Here is a 15,370-nt window from a genome sequence, read left to right as displayed (position 1 = left end):
CCCTGTCCGGGGGGGAATAACCACAAAGATCACGCGTTTATTGATTCCGCTGGTTTATTTCAATTTTCTTCAAAAAAAAAAAAAAAACAATCAGTGACAATGACCATATAAAGAAAGCGTATAAAAGGAGTTCCATGGCACAAATGTGTGTCCTTTGCCACGGGAGTGGACCCCCTCCCTCTCTCCCCTCCCTCCCTCCCTCCCTCGCTCAAAACACTTGAGATATCAGGTAGTCGGGATTGGCGTAGGTGACCGAGGAGGGCTCGGGGGGCCACTTGGCCTCCTCCCGCAGCTTCACCGTCAAGTATTGGTATTTGGCGGCGGGAGGACCCTTCCAACACGCCCACGTGGAGGAGATGCGCTCGCCGGCCGTCTAAATGTCGTACGGAGAGAGAGAGAAAAAGAGAGAAAGTGACGTAGTGGAAATGAACACACTCCTTGGGAAATCCCTTGGATAGCGCGTGAGCTACACCTGCATGCGCGACACATTTTGGGGCCACCATTTGCAAACCAATCCCCTTTCATATATTCAATCCAATGATTCCCTTTGAAAGCATCACAAAAATGCCCGGTAACCCCATCCCGGACTTTTACAAGCTCCATCCTGCCGCAAGGGTAGCCCACGCGCACGCCGTCCCATCCAGCCGTCGGAGAGACCGTCGCCCGCACATCTCGCCCGCCGACCTGTGTTTTGTTAGTAGAGGGTGGTCCGTCGATGGGCCGTACGCCTGCGGCGCCGGGAAAAATCTTCCACAAAGTGTCAAGGATCAAATTCTAGGAAACATTGCCGCGGGTGAATCGAGCGGGAAAACCCAGGAGGGCCCAGGATTACGGGATTAAGGGATTCCGGTATTCCGGGATTCCGGGATCTGGCGCTCGCACTCTTACCTCCGAGATGAAAGACAGGACGGCGTGCGCCGAGATGAGCGCCAGGAGCGTGGTGCGCCACTCGTAGGGAACGCTGGCGATCTGAAGACAAAAAGGTCACATGAGCCACGGCCGACTCCGACGCGTCCGAAAACCAGTCCGTCCGTGGCAAAAAAAAGAGACGCTGACCTCAAAGGCCTCTTCTAAGGCGGGGACGGGGTAAAGCAGGATGAACAAGAGGAAAAGGTACAGGATGGCGCAGGTCAACACAAAAGACCCTGAAACCAGCAAAAGACACATCGAGAGCCGGGCCGTCACACGCCATGCGTCACACGCCGTGCGTCACACGCCGTGCGTCACACGCGCGACCTCCGGTCCTCCCTCTGCCTACAGTTCTTGTAGCTGGCTTGGCGGAAGGGTTTCCCTTTGGCAAAGACCACGGCCACCACCACGTACTGGAAGGCCGACACGTAGAAGAGGGAGGTGTTCTCAAAGTTCTTGACCGTGAACTGGGCTCCGCCCCAACTCTGGTTCAGACCGGGCGCCCGGCTCCAGTTGGCGCCCCGCCCCCCGCTTTTTAGGGCAGAAAAAGGGGACACGTCGGGACGGAGGGACGGAAGGACGGGTCGGCAGGTCTCGGCCCGCCGGCTCAGACCGCGGACGGGCCGCACTCACATTTGTTGGGGCGTCTGATACCAAGTCTGCTGTCGCACAAAGACAAAAGCCAAAAGCTGAAAGAGCAGGCAGTTGAAGACCTGCAAGAGGAGGGAGGAGAGCACCGGGCCCGACAGCAGGCTGTCGGGGGGCCGACGTCTCGCCAGTTTCTGCCACGGCGGGTTCAGGCTCACTGGGGGATGCCGCAATGCCCGGAGGAGCCGGGGTTAGCCGGGGTCGCCCGGGGTCGGCCGAGGTTAGCCTTGTCGCCAAACCCCCGCCACCGCTGACTCACTGGTAAAGACGATGAGGCAGAGCATCACCGTGTCCACCAAGAAATACTGCCAATCTCCGTAATTGCTGAGAACCTAAAGAGGACGGCGGGAGAGCCCATGAGAGAGAGGCCTAAAGCCCGATAAAAGGAGGCCCACCCTGGTCCGGGCCTTTTTTTTTTTTTACCGCGTAGAGCAGGACCACGCCGCAGAACAGAATGAGGCTGAAGAGGGTGATGAATTTGAAGACGCAGAAAGTGGTGACCAGGGCGCCGCGCCCTTGCCTGCCCACGGGGGAACAAAGCGTCTGTAAGCGGGTCGCCGCGGGTCACCGCGGGTCACCGCGGGTCACCGCGGGTCACCGCGGGTCACCACGGGTCACCGCGGGTCACCACGGGTCACCGCGGGTCACCACGGCGACTCTCCGCCCTCTCACCGGATGAGCTGGATCACGCAGGAGATGTCGGCCACCGAGGAGGTGAAGGGGGACGCCACCGAGGCCTCCAGCTGGGAGAGCGCCATCCCGCTGTGAGCTTTTTTCAACGACTGAGAATAAACCAGAGTTGTCACCAGCGAGCGTCGGCAAAAGCGGCCGGCAAACGCCGCCGACAAACGCCGTTGACAAACGCCGCCGACAAACGCCGCCGGCGTTTGCCGCCGACAAACGCCGCCACTCACCCCGCAGTCGTTGGCCCCGTCCCCGCACATGCCCACGGTGTAACTGTACGTTGGGGGAAAAGAAGCCGCTGAAAAAGGCCCATTGGGAAAAGAGGGCGGACGGCGATGGCGGCGTCGGCATTGGCTCTCACTCCATGCTCTGCAACGCCGCCACCAGCTGCGTTTTCTGCTCGGGAGTCATTCGGGCCAATACGGTGGCCCTCAGCAGAAACTGAACAAAAAAAAAAAGACTTTGGAAAATCAGCTGGAAAATCAGCTGCGCCGGGGGACAAAGCGCCTCCTTCTACCCGCTCGCTACCTTCTCCGCCAGCTGCGGAAAGTGCTCCGCCATGACGGCGAAACTCGGACCGCTGGCGGCAAAGTGGTAGGCCGCCGCCTCCTGCTGCTCCTGCTGCTCCTCCTGCTCCTCCTCCCGTCGCCCCCCTGCGCCCATCTGAGCGGAGAAGAGTCGCCGGTCAACGGCGAGATCATTTGTGCCTCACTCTGCGGTCCGCGCTCGGCGTCCAATTTGTCATTTTAGAACTACGGGCAATTTACAGGGAAGCCCTGCTGGGGATATGCTCCAAAAATATATGCCTAGCATAAATTGAAACAAAAAAATTGGCAAACGGGGAAAATAGAACAGGAAGTGGTGCGGTGGTTCATTGAAGCCAAAACAAATGGCTACTTTTGGACTTTGTTAAAAGGACTCGCTTTGCAGCCTGGTTTGCGTTTGTTGATTCATGATGATTTGCGAGGCCTTTCTTTTGGAAAAAGAGGCGGCGGCGGATGGCGCCGAGTAGCGCCGGCCTTCCGTGCCCTCGGCAAAAGTAGTAGACGGAAGAGAAAACCAGTCGGCTAATTGCGGCGGCCCCGGGGTGCGCCCTAACGGCTTCGTGCGAGCCACAAATCATCGGGCATCATCCAAAGGCCCTTTCCAAGGCAAACACTCAAACATTAGCGCCTTCCTTCGCTTTCATCTCTTTGATAACCTGTTTGCTTTTGCAAATTGTCGAGTGGAAAAAAAAAAAGGCCGGCCGGGGCCACCTACCGTAGCCGCGGCGTGGAAGAGAGCTTCCTCCGGGTAGCGGCGCCACGTGACGCTGGCGGGGCAGCCGCGGCCGGGAGGGGCGGCCTCGGCCACCGTGACCGTCTCGCCGGCTCCGATCATTCCGCAACGCCGAGCCACCGATATGGCCGTGGACAGGTTGTCCCCTGAGGGAGGGACGGACAGAGTTAGGGCCCTAGGCTGCCGCCCGACGCTCAAAAGGGCCAAAACGACTTAAAGACCCGTCCCCGTACCCGTCAGCATGAGAGTTCGGATGCCGGCTCGTCGCAGGTCGAGCAGAACGCCGGCGGTGCCCTCTTTGATTTGATTCTGCATGATGAGCAGGCCCAACAAGTCCAGGTTGCTCTCCACCTGCTCTCTGTTAAAGAGGGCAGTAGTCACTTGCAGTCCACTTCCACAAGGTGGTGCCATTGCTCGGAGGAAAGCGCCGCCAAAAAGGGAAAAGGCCTACCGGTTGAGGCTCTGGACTTGGAGGCAGGTGAGTCCGGGCTCCGTCTGGCCGTGCGCCAGGGCGATGACCCTCAAGCCCCGCCGGGTGTAACTCTCCAGCGTCTCTGCAAAATCCGCCGGGACTGCGGGGGGGGGGGGGGGGACGAAGGAGGAGGAGGAAATCAAAACACGGAGGAAGGCTTCACCGGCACGGCGTTCCGTCCGTGTTGGACGCCGCCTGACCCGTGGGCGCCCGGCACAGCCGGGCCACCGTCTCCGGCGCCCCCTTCAGGTAGACGTCGAAGCGTGGGCGTCCCGGCCGCCGGACGATCACGCTCATCCTCTGCAGCGCCGACGAGAAGGGGAACTGCCGAACCGTGCCCAACTGGCCCCCCTGAAAGGTCAAATGTTTCGGTTGAAATAGAAGAAGCGGCTCGAGAGAAGCCGGCCCCGCCCGACACGCCCTCGGCTTCCGCGTGGCCATTTTGCCGGCAGACGGAGAAGGCGTGGCTTCTTCACCTGATCCGGGAGGCGGACCACGGCGGAAACTTGGGCGCCGTAAAGTGAAGCGTGGGACGGGGTGGCCTCCTCCAGGATCTGAACCCAAGCCAAAGCGCGTCAGAACCCAAGCCAATGCGCTTTTCCCAAAGCGCCGTCTTTCCCCACCGATCCCGTGGCGCCAAAGACTTTGACGTCCAAGGGGTCTCCGCGCGGTTGGCCGTCCACCACGATCAAGGAGTGGCACGTGGCCATGCAGGCGGCCAGGGACGTCCCCGGCGCCACCCGGCCCGTCGCCGCTAAAAACCTGGCCGGGGAGGGGAACGCGTGCTCATCGACGGCGGGAAAGCGCCACGGAGACGGAGCCGGAGCGGGACGCGGCGGGGGGACTCACGTGCCGTCTCTAACCGGCCGGGCGCCCCGCATGTCCAGAGCGTCTTCCGTCAGTGTGCCGGTCTAGGGGGAGGAAGAAGAGTTGGGCGGGGGCCAAGACGGGGGCCCGAAGGCCGTGACGGGGGCCCGAAGGCCGAGACGGGGGGCCCGAAGGCCGAGACGGGGGGCCCGAAGGCCAAGACGGGGGGCCCGAAGGCCAAGACGGGGGGCCCGAAGGCCAAGACGGGGGGCCCGAAGGCCAAGACGGGGCCCCTTTGGCCGTTTGACCCACCTTGTCGAAGCAAAGCACATCCAGCTGACCCGAGACGTTGATCCTCCGCGGACTGATGCAGAAGATGCCCGCCCGCCTCAAGCGCCGCTGCGCGTGGAGCAGCCCGCAGGTCAGGGCCAGGGGCAAGACGGGGGGCACGGCGATCAGGGTGACGTTCAGGGCGTCCAACACCAGGGCCGCTCCCGACACCTGCCGAAGGATGGCCGGGAGGGAGGAAGGGCCGGCTTTGCCGTAGTTTCCCGGGGAAGGCGCGGGCCCCGAGCCCATGGCTCCGGCCTTACCCCCAGAACCAGATCCACCGCCACGGCGTAGACCACGCCCAGCGCCGCCAAGACCACCATGCACGTCAGGAACTGCTTGGCGTCGCGGTGAAGTCGGATGTCGGTGGGCTGGGGGTAGAGGATGGAGCGCACCAGCTGGCCCTTTTTCGTAGCAAAGCCTGCCAGGTGGGTGGCCACAAAGGAAAGACAGGGCGTCCCGCGCTGACAAAGCTAGAGTGAGCCCCCGGCCCGCCCCCACAGCGCCCTCCGGCCCTCACCCGTGGCGATCACCAGCGCCTTGGCCCCTCGGCTCCGGAGGACGCGGGAGCCGCAGAAGATGGTGTGGCGTCGGTGGCGCTCCGTCCGGTAGATCTGAGCCGCCTCCGGGCCCGAATCGGGCACGGCCGTCTTGGTGACGGGTACGCTTTCGCCTGAGGGGCGGACCTCGGGACGTCAATTTCACCACGCAAGCGTGGGGGGGGGGGGGGGGCGGCCGTCCCGTTACCCGTCAGCGTGCTCTCGTCCACCACGCAGCTGCCGCAGAGGAGCGCGGCGTCGCAGGGCACGGACAGCCCGCCGGCCGGAACGGCCACCACGTCGCCCGGCACCAGCCGGTCGGACGTCACCTCTCGGGCGTCTGCCGGTCCGGCGGGAGAAGAGGTGAGACGGGAGGGACCCGGCCGTCCCGGCTTTCGAGACCGCCCGGATCCAGATTTGCCGGATGAAAACGTACCGCCATTTCCCGGGTACAGGGAAATGTGCACCCTGCAGTGCGCCGCCACCAAATGACGCAGCCTGACGTAGTGCTGGAGGCAGGCCGGGGACGGACGGAGAGAATTGAACGGCGGCGAGAGAGCGGCCAGCGAGCGGCCAGCGAGCGGACGCACGCACGGGCTCACCTTTCTTATCAAGTAAAGAGAAACTCCCACAAAAATGCTAGAAAAGAACAGCATGCTGATGGAATAAAGGAAGTAGTACTGAACGGCCCACAGAATAATGGCAAACAGCTGGAACAGGTAGAAGGGGTTCAAGACCTGGAGAGAACAAAGAGGGAGGGAGGGAGGGAGGGAGGGAGCGAGATGGGAGGGAGAGGCGTGATTGGCCGGAGCCAAGGAGCAAGGGCCCAGCACAAACTTCTTTCGGGCACGTACCTCTTTGACCAAGAGCTCCAACACGGACGGAACCCTCACGTCGATCTCGTTCTTGCCGAAAAACAGAGACCTGTGGAGCGAGACGGGCGTTCGGGGCGGCCGCGACCGGTCGCGGCGCGCACGCCGGCTGGCTGACCTGTAGTCCCGCATTTTGGGAGCCAGTCCTCGGCCGTGGTCGCGAGCCAGGGCGCCGCAGCTGGCCTCGGCGTCCTCCAAGCCCCTGAAAAAGACAAACGCCTGAGTCCAAGGAGACGGGACGGGACCAACGGCGTCGTCCACCACGTCGACCCCTTCCGCCACCCTCGCCACGGACCGCGTGGGTCGTCGTACTTGAAGGTTTCAAAGTCCCGCCTGGCCGGGTTCCAGTAGTAGTTGACGCCTTGGTGGCTGAAGTAGCGGATCTAGGGATGGACAGAGGCCACACGCCATGACGGGAAGGACAGAGGCCCGCCTCTCCAAATGAGTTCTCACCAGGTGGGCGGAATCCCAGTGGCGGAGAGCGCCGTCCAACGGGTTCCTCCCCGGAGCCGTCATCTGGCGAAGCTTGACGTGAGCCCACTGCCCCAATTGGTCCTGCCCAAATCACGCGGGAAAAGCTCTCACGGTGGCGTTTGTCTGCTTTTGAGAAGACGTCGGGATGGCGTTCGCGCGAGCCCATGAAAGCCAAATCAAAAGACGGATCTCGGCTGCTTTTCTACGGTCGAGCCCCAAGGAGACTTTTTCTTTGGATGGGAGCACCATTCCCAACTGGGAAATGTCCCCCCCCCAAAAAAGTATGTTTTGAATTTGACGAGCAAACGGTGGTGATTTTGTCCGCCGCTTTCCAAACACGTAGGGCCTGTTTTGATTGACAGCAGAGGCTTTACGACAAAACAGGTTTACTGAACTTTTTTCTTAATAGCGGGCCCCTCCCGCACGTCCAACGTGCGTTTGGTTGCGGCGGCGCCGCCCCAAACTCGTTCGGGTCGTTAAAAAAAAAAAAAAAATTCATGATCTTTCCTTCAAAAGAAAGAAGGAATTTGAAAGGGGTGTTGGCCGAGGAATAGAAGAAAGAAAAAAGCCGGCGCGCCGCTAGCTACCTTCCCGATGATGGACGGCGTCCCCCCCCCCCCCTCCCCGAGAAGCTCACCGTGGTCCTGAGGAGCAGCCAGCGCGCCTCCCCCAAGGAGCTGGGGCGGCAGGTGGCCGGGAGCCTCCAGCCGGGCCGGCGGTAGAGCAGCAGGAGCAGGAGACCTCCGGAGCAGAGGCTGCCCAAGGCCACCAGCAAGACTTTCCAGGCGCAGGGTCGGTAGCCCCGGGCCTCCTGCGTGCCGGGACGGGTGTCAGAGGGGCGGGTGGGCCCACGGACGAGCGCTTTGCGTGCTCACGGCGGATGGGCGTGCTTTACCCACCATCTCGTCTTCCAGGCCCGGGTTGATGATCTTGCCGCCCGTGTCTTGGCTCTCCATGATGACAAAAGAGCTGCGAGGAGCAAGAAGAGAAAAGAAAAAGCTAGCATAACAAGACAGACTTTTTGGAATTGCTAAATCAACCTCCACACGGTGGCCTACAACCAATTGAAAAGCACTTTGCCCAGTACGTTGGCATTTTTGTTGCCATTTTTTGCACATTTTTAAACCTGTGCTGAGACCAGATGGATTCTTTGGGGAAAAAATGGACGGCGCGAACTTTGATGCAACTTTAGTGCAAGGAAAACCTTGCCGTTTCACCAATCAAATCTCTCAGCAAATCAAAACTTGGAGCGGAAATGAGTGTAGGCAAGGGGAAAGGTTGGCACGCCTGCCTGCCTACTTTGATTTTGGAGTAGAAAGGAGCTCCATTGGCCAGCGATGCTAAGTAGCTATAACTCGACAGTGTTGGAAGAAGCTTTGGAAATGTGGCCAAACGTGGCCCCCCAAAAATAAAAGCAAAACTAATGTTTACCTAGGTTGGACAAAGTAAGCCGCCGTGACTTATTTACTTACTTGCTTCCTTGCTTCCTTGCTTCCTTCCCCGGCACCGGGAACGAGGCACGCTCGGAGCGGCTCCTTTTGTGCACACCTGGTTTGAATGAAATGTGATCGAGCGAGCGACACACCTTGCTCTCATTGACAGCCCGAAATCCGTCACGTTTGTTATGATCTGAGCGAGCGGGGGACAGACACACCCTCTTTCCGGTGACAGGCAACCGTCCGTCCGTCTGTCTCATTTCTCGTGCAAGTTTATGGTCACTCATCACTGGCGTGAAGAGCGCGACAAAGTGGAAGCAGGCAAGGCAAGCAAGCCTCGATCAGATAAGCGCAATGACAATGACATCAGTTATCCAACGACGAGAGCGATAACTTTTCAAGTGCAATGATTTTTTTTTTTAAATCATAGACATTTTTTTTCACTGTCACCATTTTTTTTTGACCCAAAAACATGCATACACTCTTATTATTGCAAAACGGATAAGACAAAGTAAACGCACTCAAAGAGATAGACAAACAAAGACCGGACAAAGGTCAATGTCGATTAGTGCTTTGACAGGCAGAACAGAGCGACGTGATTCTACTTGCTATTATTCATTGCTCAGCTCCAAATTCAATTTAAAGAAACGCGTGGACCTTTACCACTCGATTCCAGGCCGTTTGTCCACTCGAGCCAGATTGGACTCAATCTTAGTATGACGATCAAATGAACATTTCTAAAGAAGGTGCGCTCTGACGTTAATTGTTAGAAAAAAATAACGATTGCTCTCTTGAATCATGGGGGAAAAATGCAGTTTCAAGTCATGTGTGAATGGCCCGAGGGGCTGACAACGCCCACCCTGCATTAGCAGACACCTTGAAAATAATGCCTTTCAACTTGAATTTCCCGTTTTCTTTCGCATTGGCCCATCCCGAGGAGATCCGCTCCCCACGCTCCCCACCCCTTAAGTGTAGGACTGGACTCCAATCCAAAAGTCCTGGGGCCAGCTTGCGTGATTTTCTTGACTTTTTTTCTGCCATCGCCGGACATTTCCTTGTTGTCCTTCAAGTGGCTTGCGTGTGTTTGCAATGTATATCCATACGTACGTACGCAAAATATGTATGTGTGCAAGCGGGGGATATTTCCAAGAGTGAATGAATGAATTGAACAAAAACTCCAGAACAGGACAAGGCAAATGCGTTTATACACAATCATTTCGAGGTTCAAAGGCAAACATTGTCACCACGGACAAGACACGACGAGACATGCTAGGAAACACCGAGTGTCAATACTGTGCTCCATCCACGAGGATCGATCGGGGCGATTTGGTACAACTTGAGCGGAGCCACGAAATGACCTTGTATTTGGCGTCCCGCGAAGACAAAATGAGATGGCAAACACGCCACGTCGTGGTCGTGTCTTTTCAAAAATAGGCAGGCACCCTAGTCGTGCGCCGAGTATTTGGATTTCGTGTTGACACGCGGGTGTGCGCTCACCGAAGCGAGAGGTTGGGCGTGCGCATGCGAAGCAGCGGAAGAGGCGGGTTGTCCACTTTTGTGCCTTTTCAAAGGGGCGTTTCTTCTCGATTAATTAGATATTAGTTTGAAGAAGTCGTCACCGTTTGTGACATGAGCCTTTCAGGTTTATTGACAATACGTGTTATGATCACAAAAACCCCTGATTAAAGTGGCATTTAAGTGTTTTTTTTGTATCAGGCGCAAGTCGGGGCACACTTTAGCTTTATCTTGAGGGCGCCTTATTGTCGTCGTTTTCGTCCGGCTCTAAAATGTCGGGAGAAATCTATCTCCTGTGGCTGATTTCGCTTTTAAAAGCGGTGAGTTGACCACCGTGATGGCAAAGATGCGACTTTGTCGCCTCCACAACTGTTCAGTATTTTCAATTTTCACCAAATATTCGCCGGAGTCTTCTTCCATGGACGTTTTTTTCTCCTAGGCATCATCTCGTAGTTGCGGAACAGTCTGATGACGTGGCGCAGATTGGTCATTTCGAGAGCTCCAGTCGCTCGCTAATCACTGGAATCTCAGCACTTTAGTCGCACATTTCCAATTTTTTACAAAGTAGAGGACATTAACAGAACAAGCACTAACAAATGATGTCTACGGATAACGTCCAATCCATTGGACGTTGATAGGCGTCCGAAGCATTGGACGTTGGTAGACGTCCAATGCTTTGGATGTTTTTGTCGGCCTTGACAGCGATAGATGCGTTGGACGTGTATCGCCGTCAACGGAAGTCAACGTGGCTCACAAAGACGTCCTGTACCAAATGCACTTCCGCCCTTTTAGTCTCTGCAAATGGAGCCTTGCGTTCTTCTTCTTGGTTAATCTTGCGTTTGTTCTCTCTCCAGTGGTCGGCGTTTGGCTCGGAGCTGCCGTCCGAGGCTTGCAGGGAGCTGGGTTTCTCCAGCAACCTGCTGTGCAGTTCCTGTGAGCTGCTGGGCCAGTTTGCGCTCACCCGCCTGCAGCCCGACTGCGGCCGATGCTGTCAACAGGAAGCCCAATTGGGAGCGCGCAAGGTATTGGTCGCGTGGCCTTCCCTTCTTTGACCACCTCGGGTGCATGGAGCCTCCCAGCCCCATAAGACTAGGCATTTAATGAACGGGGCTGGGCAAACTAAAGAAAGGGTAAAAGTGCTTTGCTTTCGACGTCCAAAGAGCAAAGCTTTCCACCATACTAAGTGTCCTGCGAGTGCAATCAGTGGATTGGCATCAGCTGCTTGTCACAGCCCAACCCCCGCTTCTTTGAGTTTGCCAGCTCAGTCGGTCGCTGTGGGATGACTTGAACCAAAAGCTGCTAACGTTGGCCCAACCCCCGTCCATTCAACTTTTTTTTTTCACCCATGTATGTGCCTTTATCACCTTTGCAAAAGCACCCGTACCTGCTATAAACTGTCAAAAGCCAGTTCAATACTTTGAAACCTATTTCAAACATGGACCATCAAGGCATGAGCTTTTGACCATTGAATAGAGAGGAGGTTCCTCAAAGAAATTGAACCATTGGACAAATATAAAGGAAGACATAGCGTCCCATAAGATTAGGCATTTATTTAACAGGGCTGGACAAAAACTACAATACAGGGCAAAAGTGAGTGGTTTGATTTCAAGTTCTAGAGGGGAAAGCTTTCTGCGAAGTATCCTGCGAGTCCAATCAGTGGATTGGCATCAGCTGCTTCTCTTGCAGTCCAACCCCCGCTCCTTCAAGTTTGTCGGTCAGCACCGGACGGCTTGGAAGGAAAAGCATTAACCATGAGTCTGTGTCTTTCTCTCTCTCTCCCTCTCTACCTGCGTGCGTGCGTGCAGCTCTATGCCGGGGCCATCCTGGAGGTGTGCGGATGAAAATTGGGGAGGTTCCCCCAAGTCCAGGGTGAGTTTTCTTGTTATTGTTGTTTTGCCAAACCTTACCAAAACATGTGGCACTTTTGGCTTAGTAAAATGCAACATTCAAATGACAGAAGTCTGGTGGGTTCCTCCGTCCAGAGCCGCCGCCGCCGCTAATCAAGCTGACTTCTTTTTTTTTTTCCCTCCCGTCTCTCTAGCTTTTGTAAAGGGTGACAAACCAAAGATGTTCAAGGGTCTACAGATCAAGGTGAGTGATGGTCTAGAGAACCAAAGCAGTTGACTTTTCAGCCAGCTGTGTGGGAGAAAAAAAAAAAGCAAAAAGTCCCCAGTTAAGACTTCATCCTTGAGTGAAAAATGCTAAATCAAAATCGAGTGACTGATGAGCTCTAAAGATTCTTGGCCATAATCTACGAATGTTGTAACATGAAATCCTGGGACATTTGTATTATTATCTTTTAACCCCCCCACCCCCCTCTCCCCACCCAACAGTACGTCCGAGGATCCGATCCCGTACTGAAGCTTTTGGACGATAACGGGAACATCTCGGAGGAGCTGAGCATCCTCAAGTGGAACACGGACAGCGTGGAGGAGTTTTTGAGTGAAAAATTAGATCGGATTTAATGGCAGCTTTCTCACAATGGACTGCTGGGCTTCCATTGACGAGGGAGGGGGGTTCCTCAAATTTTGTTTAAGGTCACGTAAAAATGAGGCCACGTAAGGAAACTTTCTACTTTTGACACTGCGCTCCGTCGGCCGTCTTTTCAGCCGACGGAGCGCTTGACGGGCGATAGACGTCCCATCCGTTTGGCCGGCGTTGCCATCGGTGATCTTGCGTTCAAACAGATTGGAGGCCTATTGCGGTCAACAAATGTCAAAAGTGCCGTTTGTTTTCCCTATTTCTCATTTCTACATACTTGTATTAGATAGATTTTTTTCCCCCATGATGTTTAAGAAGGAGATGATGGCGGCAAAAGGAACGAATGGAGAGTTGGCGTGGGAAAAGGCGGGGCGGATGCTGCTGCGGCGGCGGCGGCCTCCGTTTGTGAAGAGCTCACCTTAAAGCCTTTTTGGCAAAGTGCGCTCCGATGTGCGGAAGGTCTCCGTGGCGGCGGCGGCGGCTCGCTCCGACTCCCGACGCCGACTTGATTTGTTCTCGAAGATGAGATTGGAATGGGCAATGAATAAAGAAAGCCGTGTCTCCGACCGAGCCTCTGTGGAGTCTTCTTTGCGTCTGGCGCTCACCAAAGGCACTCTCCTCTCCCCGTTGGCCAGAGTGGAAGTGCAAGTCAAGTCAGGGGTGATACAAAAAAAATGTACAACTAATGCTTGTGACAAACAAACAAAGTATCAATCAGCTGCAATCAAAGTGCTACTTCAATTGTGATCCTACCAGTTGCGTATGATTGGGAACTGAAGGCCATCTTTGTTTCCTTGCTCGTCTTTCTTGTTCTTTCAAGGCTGGACGACTGATCTTACAAACTGGCTGTGACCTCAGGCAGGAAGCGAGGAGAATTTGGTCGGGTTGTTGTTTTTTATTCTGCCCCCTGCTGGTCTGGAAAGGGCCAGACGTATGTTCCACTGAGTTGACAGACATCAAAAGCAATACGTAAATGCCTGCTGTATACATGGTCATTTTTGAACGAAAAAAGCCTTACTATACATGGTCATTTTTTGGGGGGTGAAAGTGCCCATGGTTGTATTTGAAGGGAAAAATACCTTACTTTAGTTTGTGGGTTTTTTTAAAGAAAAATGCCCGTATGTACGTAGATTTTTTTTTGTTTTGGAAGCAATAAAAGCCTTCTGTGTACTCACGTGATACGCACCCAAGCAAGGCCGATTGATTTAGAAGGTTCTCTTGGAGTGGGAGTCGCTCCTTTGGCCATTCTGTGGTCATTCTGTGGTCAGTCAAGTCCGTGTTCAGTCAGAGCTGACGCTCAGTCCATCGACCGCCGACGACCGTCCGTTTCCCGGTTCTCCTCTCTTGGTGGGCCATGGAGTCCAAGCGCGCGTCCGCCTTTCTTGGGATGTTGGTGATCGGGGCAACGCTGAGCGCCGCCTCGCTGGCCTTGGGCACGGCCTTGGGCACGGCCCAATGCAAAATCAAGTGGTAAGATGGCATGATCTTTTCTTTTCAAAGGCTCTTTTCCTTTCAAAGGCTCTCTTCCATTTCAATTCCGTGTCCATTCCGTGGACGCGTAGACATCGGCCTCCCCGAAAGGATCACGTGACCCAAAGTGGATCAAATGCGTGACCGAAAGCCCGCCAAATCCATTTTAGCGTGAAGGCGTCGCCCAGTTGGTGGGTGGCCAAGCCCTTCTTGGCCCCATTCCTTCTTGTCTGGTTTGACTTTGTCCCTTTTGAGCGTGGGAGTGATTGAAGGAAAGCTCTTTTTTTTTTGGCTCGCTCGCACGCAGGTTGTTCGGCATCCCGTGTCAAGACGTCTACGGGAGGCTGGTGGAGCAGATCAAGGCTTGGCAGATCCAGCAGAGCTGCCTGGATGAGGGAGAGAAATGCTCTTACGAGGTCAGACGCCCCTCCACACAATGGCCATTGGTCTCCACCGAGGCCAGGCCGAGAAAATAAAGCGTGTACTTACCCGGTGTTCCAGTTGGTATCAACGGGGCCGTACGAGATCGCGGCCACGCACACGTCCCCCAAAAGCAAGCTGGTCAACGAGCTGCACTTTCTTCTGGAGCAGTCCACCGTTTGCAAAGTCACCGTACGTTCACATCTTTTCAAAATGGAATCAGAAAAAAAGGGAGGGGGACACACGTGCAAAAATAGCTAAATACAACCCAGAATAATGGATAGACAAGGAAATATCAAAGCAGCCATGACTGCAATGTTTATTGAATTCCTTTTTTTACCAAATGTTCTGTAGTGACAACAAAGCAAGCCCGGAGGCAAAAGTCCATTTTGGATTCTGCAGCCGGCCCCCAAAATAGCCTCAAAGAACATGCCGTGATTTTCCAGTTTGACGGAAAGCGTTCTCAGTCTGACCTTCCTTTGTGTGCATGCGTTGTAGGGAGAAGGAATTTCCGTGGCCTCCAAAGATCCGGCGGACAACGCCACCAATTTCTGCAGCCTCCAGAACTTGATGGACGGTCAGCGCGAGAACATTGGCCGGCCGGGCCAGGCGTGGAGCTTTCAATCAAATGCTTGCCAATCTTTCTTTCCTTTCGACCAGGAAGCCACCTGAATCAAGCCGAGGGCTACAAACGCTTCACCAACAAGTGGATCTGCGCCGGCTTCGAGAACGTCAACTGCACGTGGCCCCGAAGCCAATGGACCGGAGCGTCCGTCCTCGCCTCCTCTGACACGTTCTCTTGAATAAAAAATGCCATCCATGCATCCAAAGAGAGGCTCTCTCAGTCAAATAAAACAAGCTTCTGCTCGGCTTCTTCAAGTATCTTTTCTTTACGCGCTAGCGGGACGTGAAAAAGGAGCCCAAAAAGAGAATTTGCTCATCCAATGCACCCACCCACACGTGGAATGGTCAATTGATCGCCCCGCATTCAAACGGCGTCATAGGAAAGTGCGGCCCCAGGTCCGCCTCCCTCCC

The 15,370-nt window shown here is 55.5% G+C and overlaps 3 protein-coding genes across 3 annotated transcripts; 2 read left to right on the top strand and 1 right to left on the bottom strand.

Annotated features, from left to right (window-relative positions):
• Window positions 1-208: 208 nt before the first annotated feature.
• Window positions 209-11,446, bottom strand: LOC144201161 (polyamine-transporting ATPase 13A3-like). Its single transcript, XM_077723571.1, has 32 exons — window positions 8,486-11,446; window positions 7,913-7,982; window positions 7,651-7,824; window positions 6,993-7,094; window positions 6,852-6,922; window positions 6,658-6,741; window positions 6,522-6,591; window positions 6,270-6,404; window positions 6,104-6,176; window positions 5,876-6,007; window positions 5,649-5,801; window positions 5,392-5,549; window positions 5,111-5,299; window positions 4,841-4,902; window positions 4,615-4,753; window positions 4,468-4,545; window positions 4,192-4,342; window positions 3,971-4,091; window positions 3,753-3,877; window positions 3,502-3,665; window positions 2,770-2,904; window positions 2,603-2,682; window positions 2,472-2,514; window positions 2,230-2,339; window positions 1,981-2,077; window positions 1,817-1,889; window positions 1,543-1,714; window positions 1,259-1,440; window positions 1,057-1,145; window positions 889-969; window positions 685-774; window positions 209-373 (listed from the first exon to the last, which is right to left on the bottom strand). The coding sequence occupies exons 1-32, from the start codon at window positions 8,734-8,736 to the stop codon at window positions 209-211; spliced, it is 3,819 nt and encodes a 1,272-aa protein (XP_077579697.1). The 5' UTR covers window positions 8,737-11,446.
• On the top strand, window positions 10,086-13,011 carry selenof (selenoprotein F). Its single transcript, XM_077725089.1, has 5 exons — window positions 10,086-10,284; window positions 10,819-10,986; window positions 11,770-11,833; window positions 12,006-12,055; window positions 12,298-13,011. The coding sequence occupies exons 1-5, from the start codon at window positions 10,237-10,239 to the stop codon at window positions 12,427-12,429; spliced, it is 462 nt and encodes a 153-aa protein (XP_077581215.1). The 5' UTR covers window positions 10,086-10,236; the 3' UTR covers window positions 12,430-13,011.
• A 147-nt stretch (window positions 13,012-13,158) lies between these two features.
• On the top strand, window positions 13,159-15,200 carry LOC144202106 (uncharacterized). Its single transcript, XM_077725085.1, has 5 exons — window positions 13,159-13,915; window positions 14,223-14,331; window positions 14,417-14,527; window positions 14,834-14,912; window positions 14,996-15,200. The coding sequence occupies exons 1-5, from the start codon at window positions 13,800-13,802 to the stop codon at window positions 15,136-15,138; spliced, it is 558 nt and encodes a 185-aa protein (XP_077581211.1). The 5' UTR covers window positions 13,159-13,799; the 3' UTR covers window positions 15,139-15,200.
• Window positions 15,201-15,370: the final 170 nt, after the last annotated feature.

This window comes from Stigmatopora nigra, chromosome 9 (genome assembly GCF_051989575.1).
Source record: "Stigmatopora nigra isolate UIUO_SnigA chromosome 9, RoL_Snig_1.1, whole genome shotgun sequence".
Taxonomy (NCBI): domain Eukaryota; kingdom Metazoa; phylum Chordata; class Actinopteri; order Syngnathiformes; family Syngnathidae; genus Stigmatopora; species Stigmatopora nigra.
This window is presented reverse-complemented; position numbering and strand designations above follow the sequence as displayed.

Bases quoted from the DNA above. Each gene is read 5' to 3' on its own strand.
- LOC144202106 (XM_077725085.1), top strand. From the start codon at position 13,800: ATGGAGTCCAAGCGCGCGTCCGCCTTTCTTGGGATGTTGGTGATCGGG. The intron at 13,916-14,222 runs GTAAGATGGCAT...GCTCGCACGCAG, and splicing joins GCCCAATGCAAAATCAAGTG to GTTGTTCGGCATCCCGTGTC. The intron at 14,332-14,416 runs GTCAGACGCCCC...CCGGTGTTCCAG, and splicing joins GAGAGAAATGCTCTTACGAG to TTGGTATCAACGGGGCCGTA.
- LOC144201161 (XM_077723571.1), bottom strand. From the start codon at position 8,736: ATGAGTGACCATAAACTTGCACGAGAAATGAGACAGACGGACGGACGG. The intron at 4,903-5,110 runs GTGGGTCAAACG...TCCTCCCCCTAG, and splicing joins ATGTGCTTTGCTTCGACAAG to ACCGGCACACTGACGGAAGA. The intron at 2,683-2,769 runs GTAGCGAGCGGG...TTTTTTGTTCAG, and splicing joins TTCCGCAGCTGGCGGAGAAG to TTTCTGCTGAGGGCCACCGT.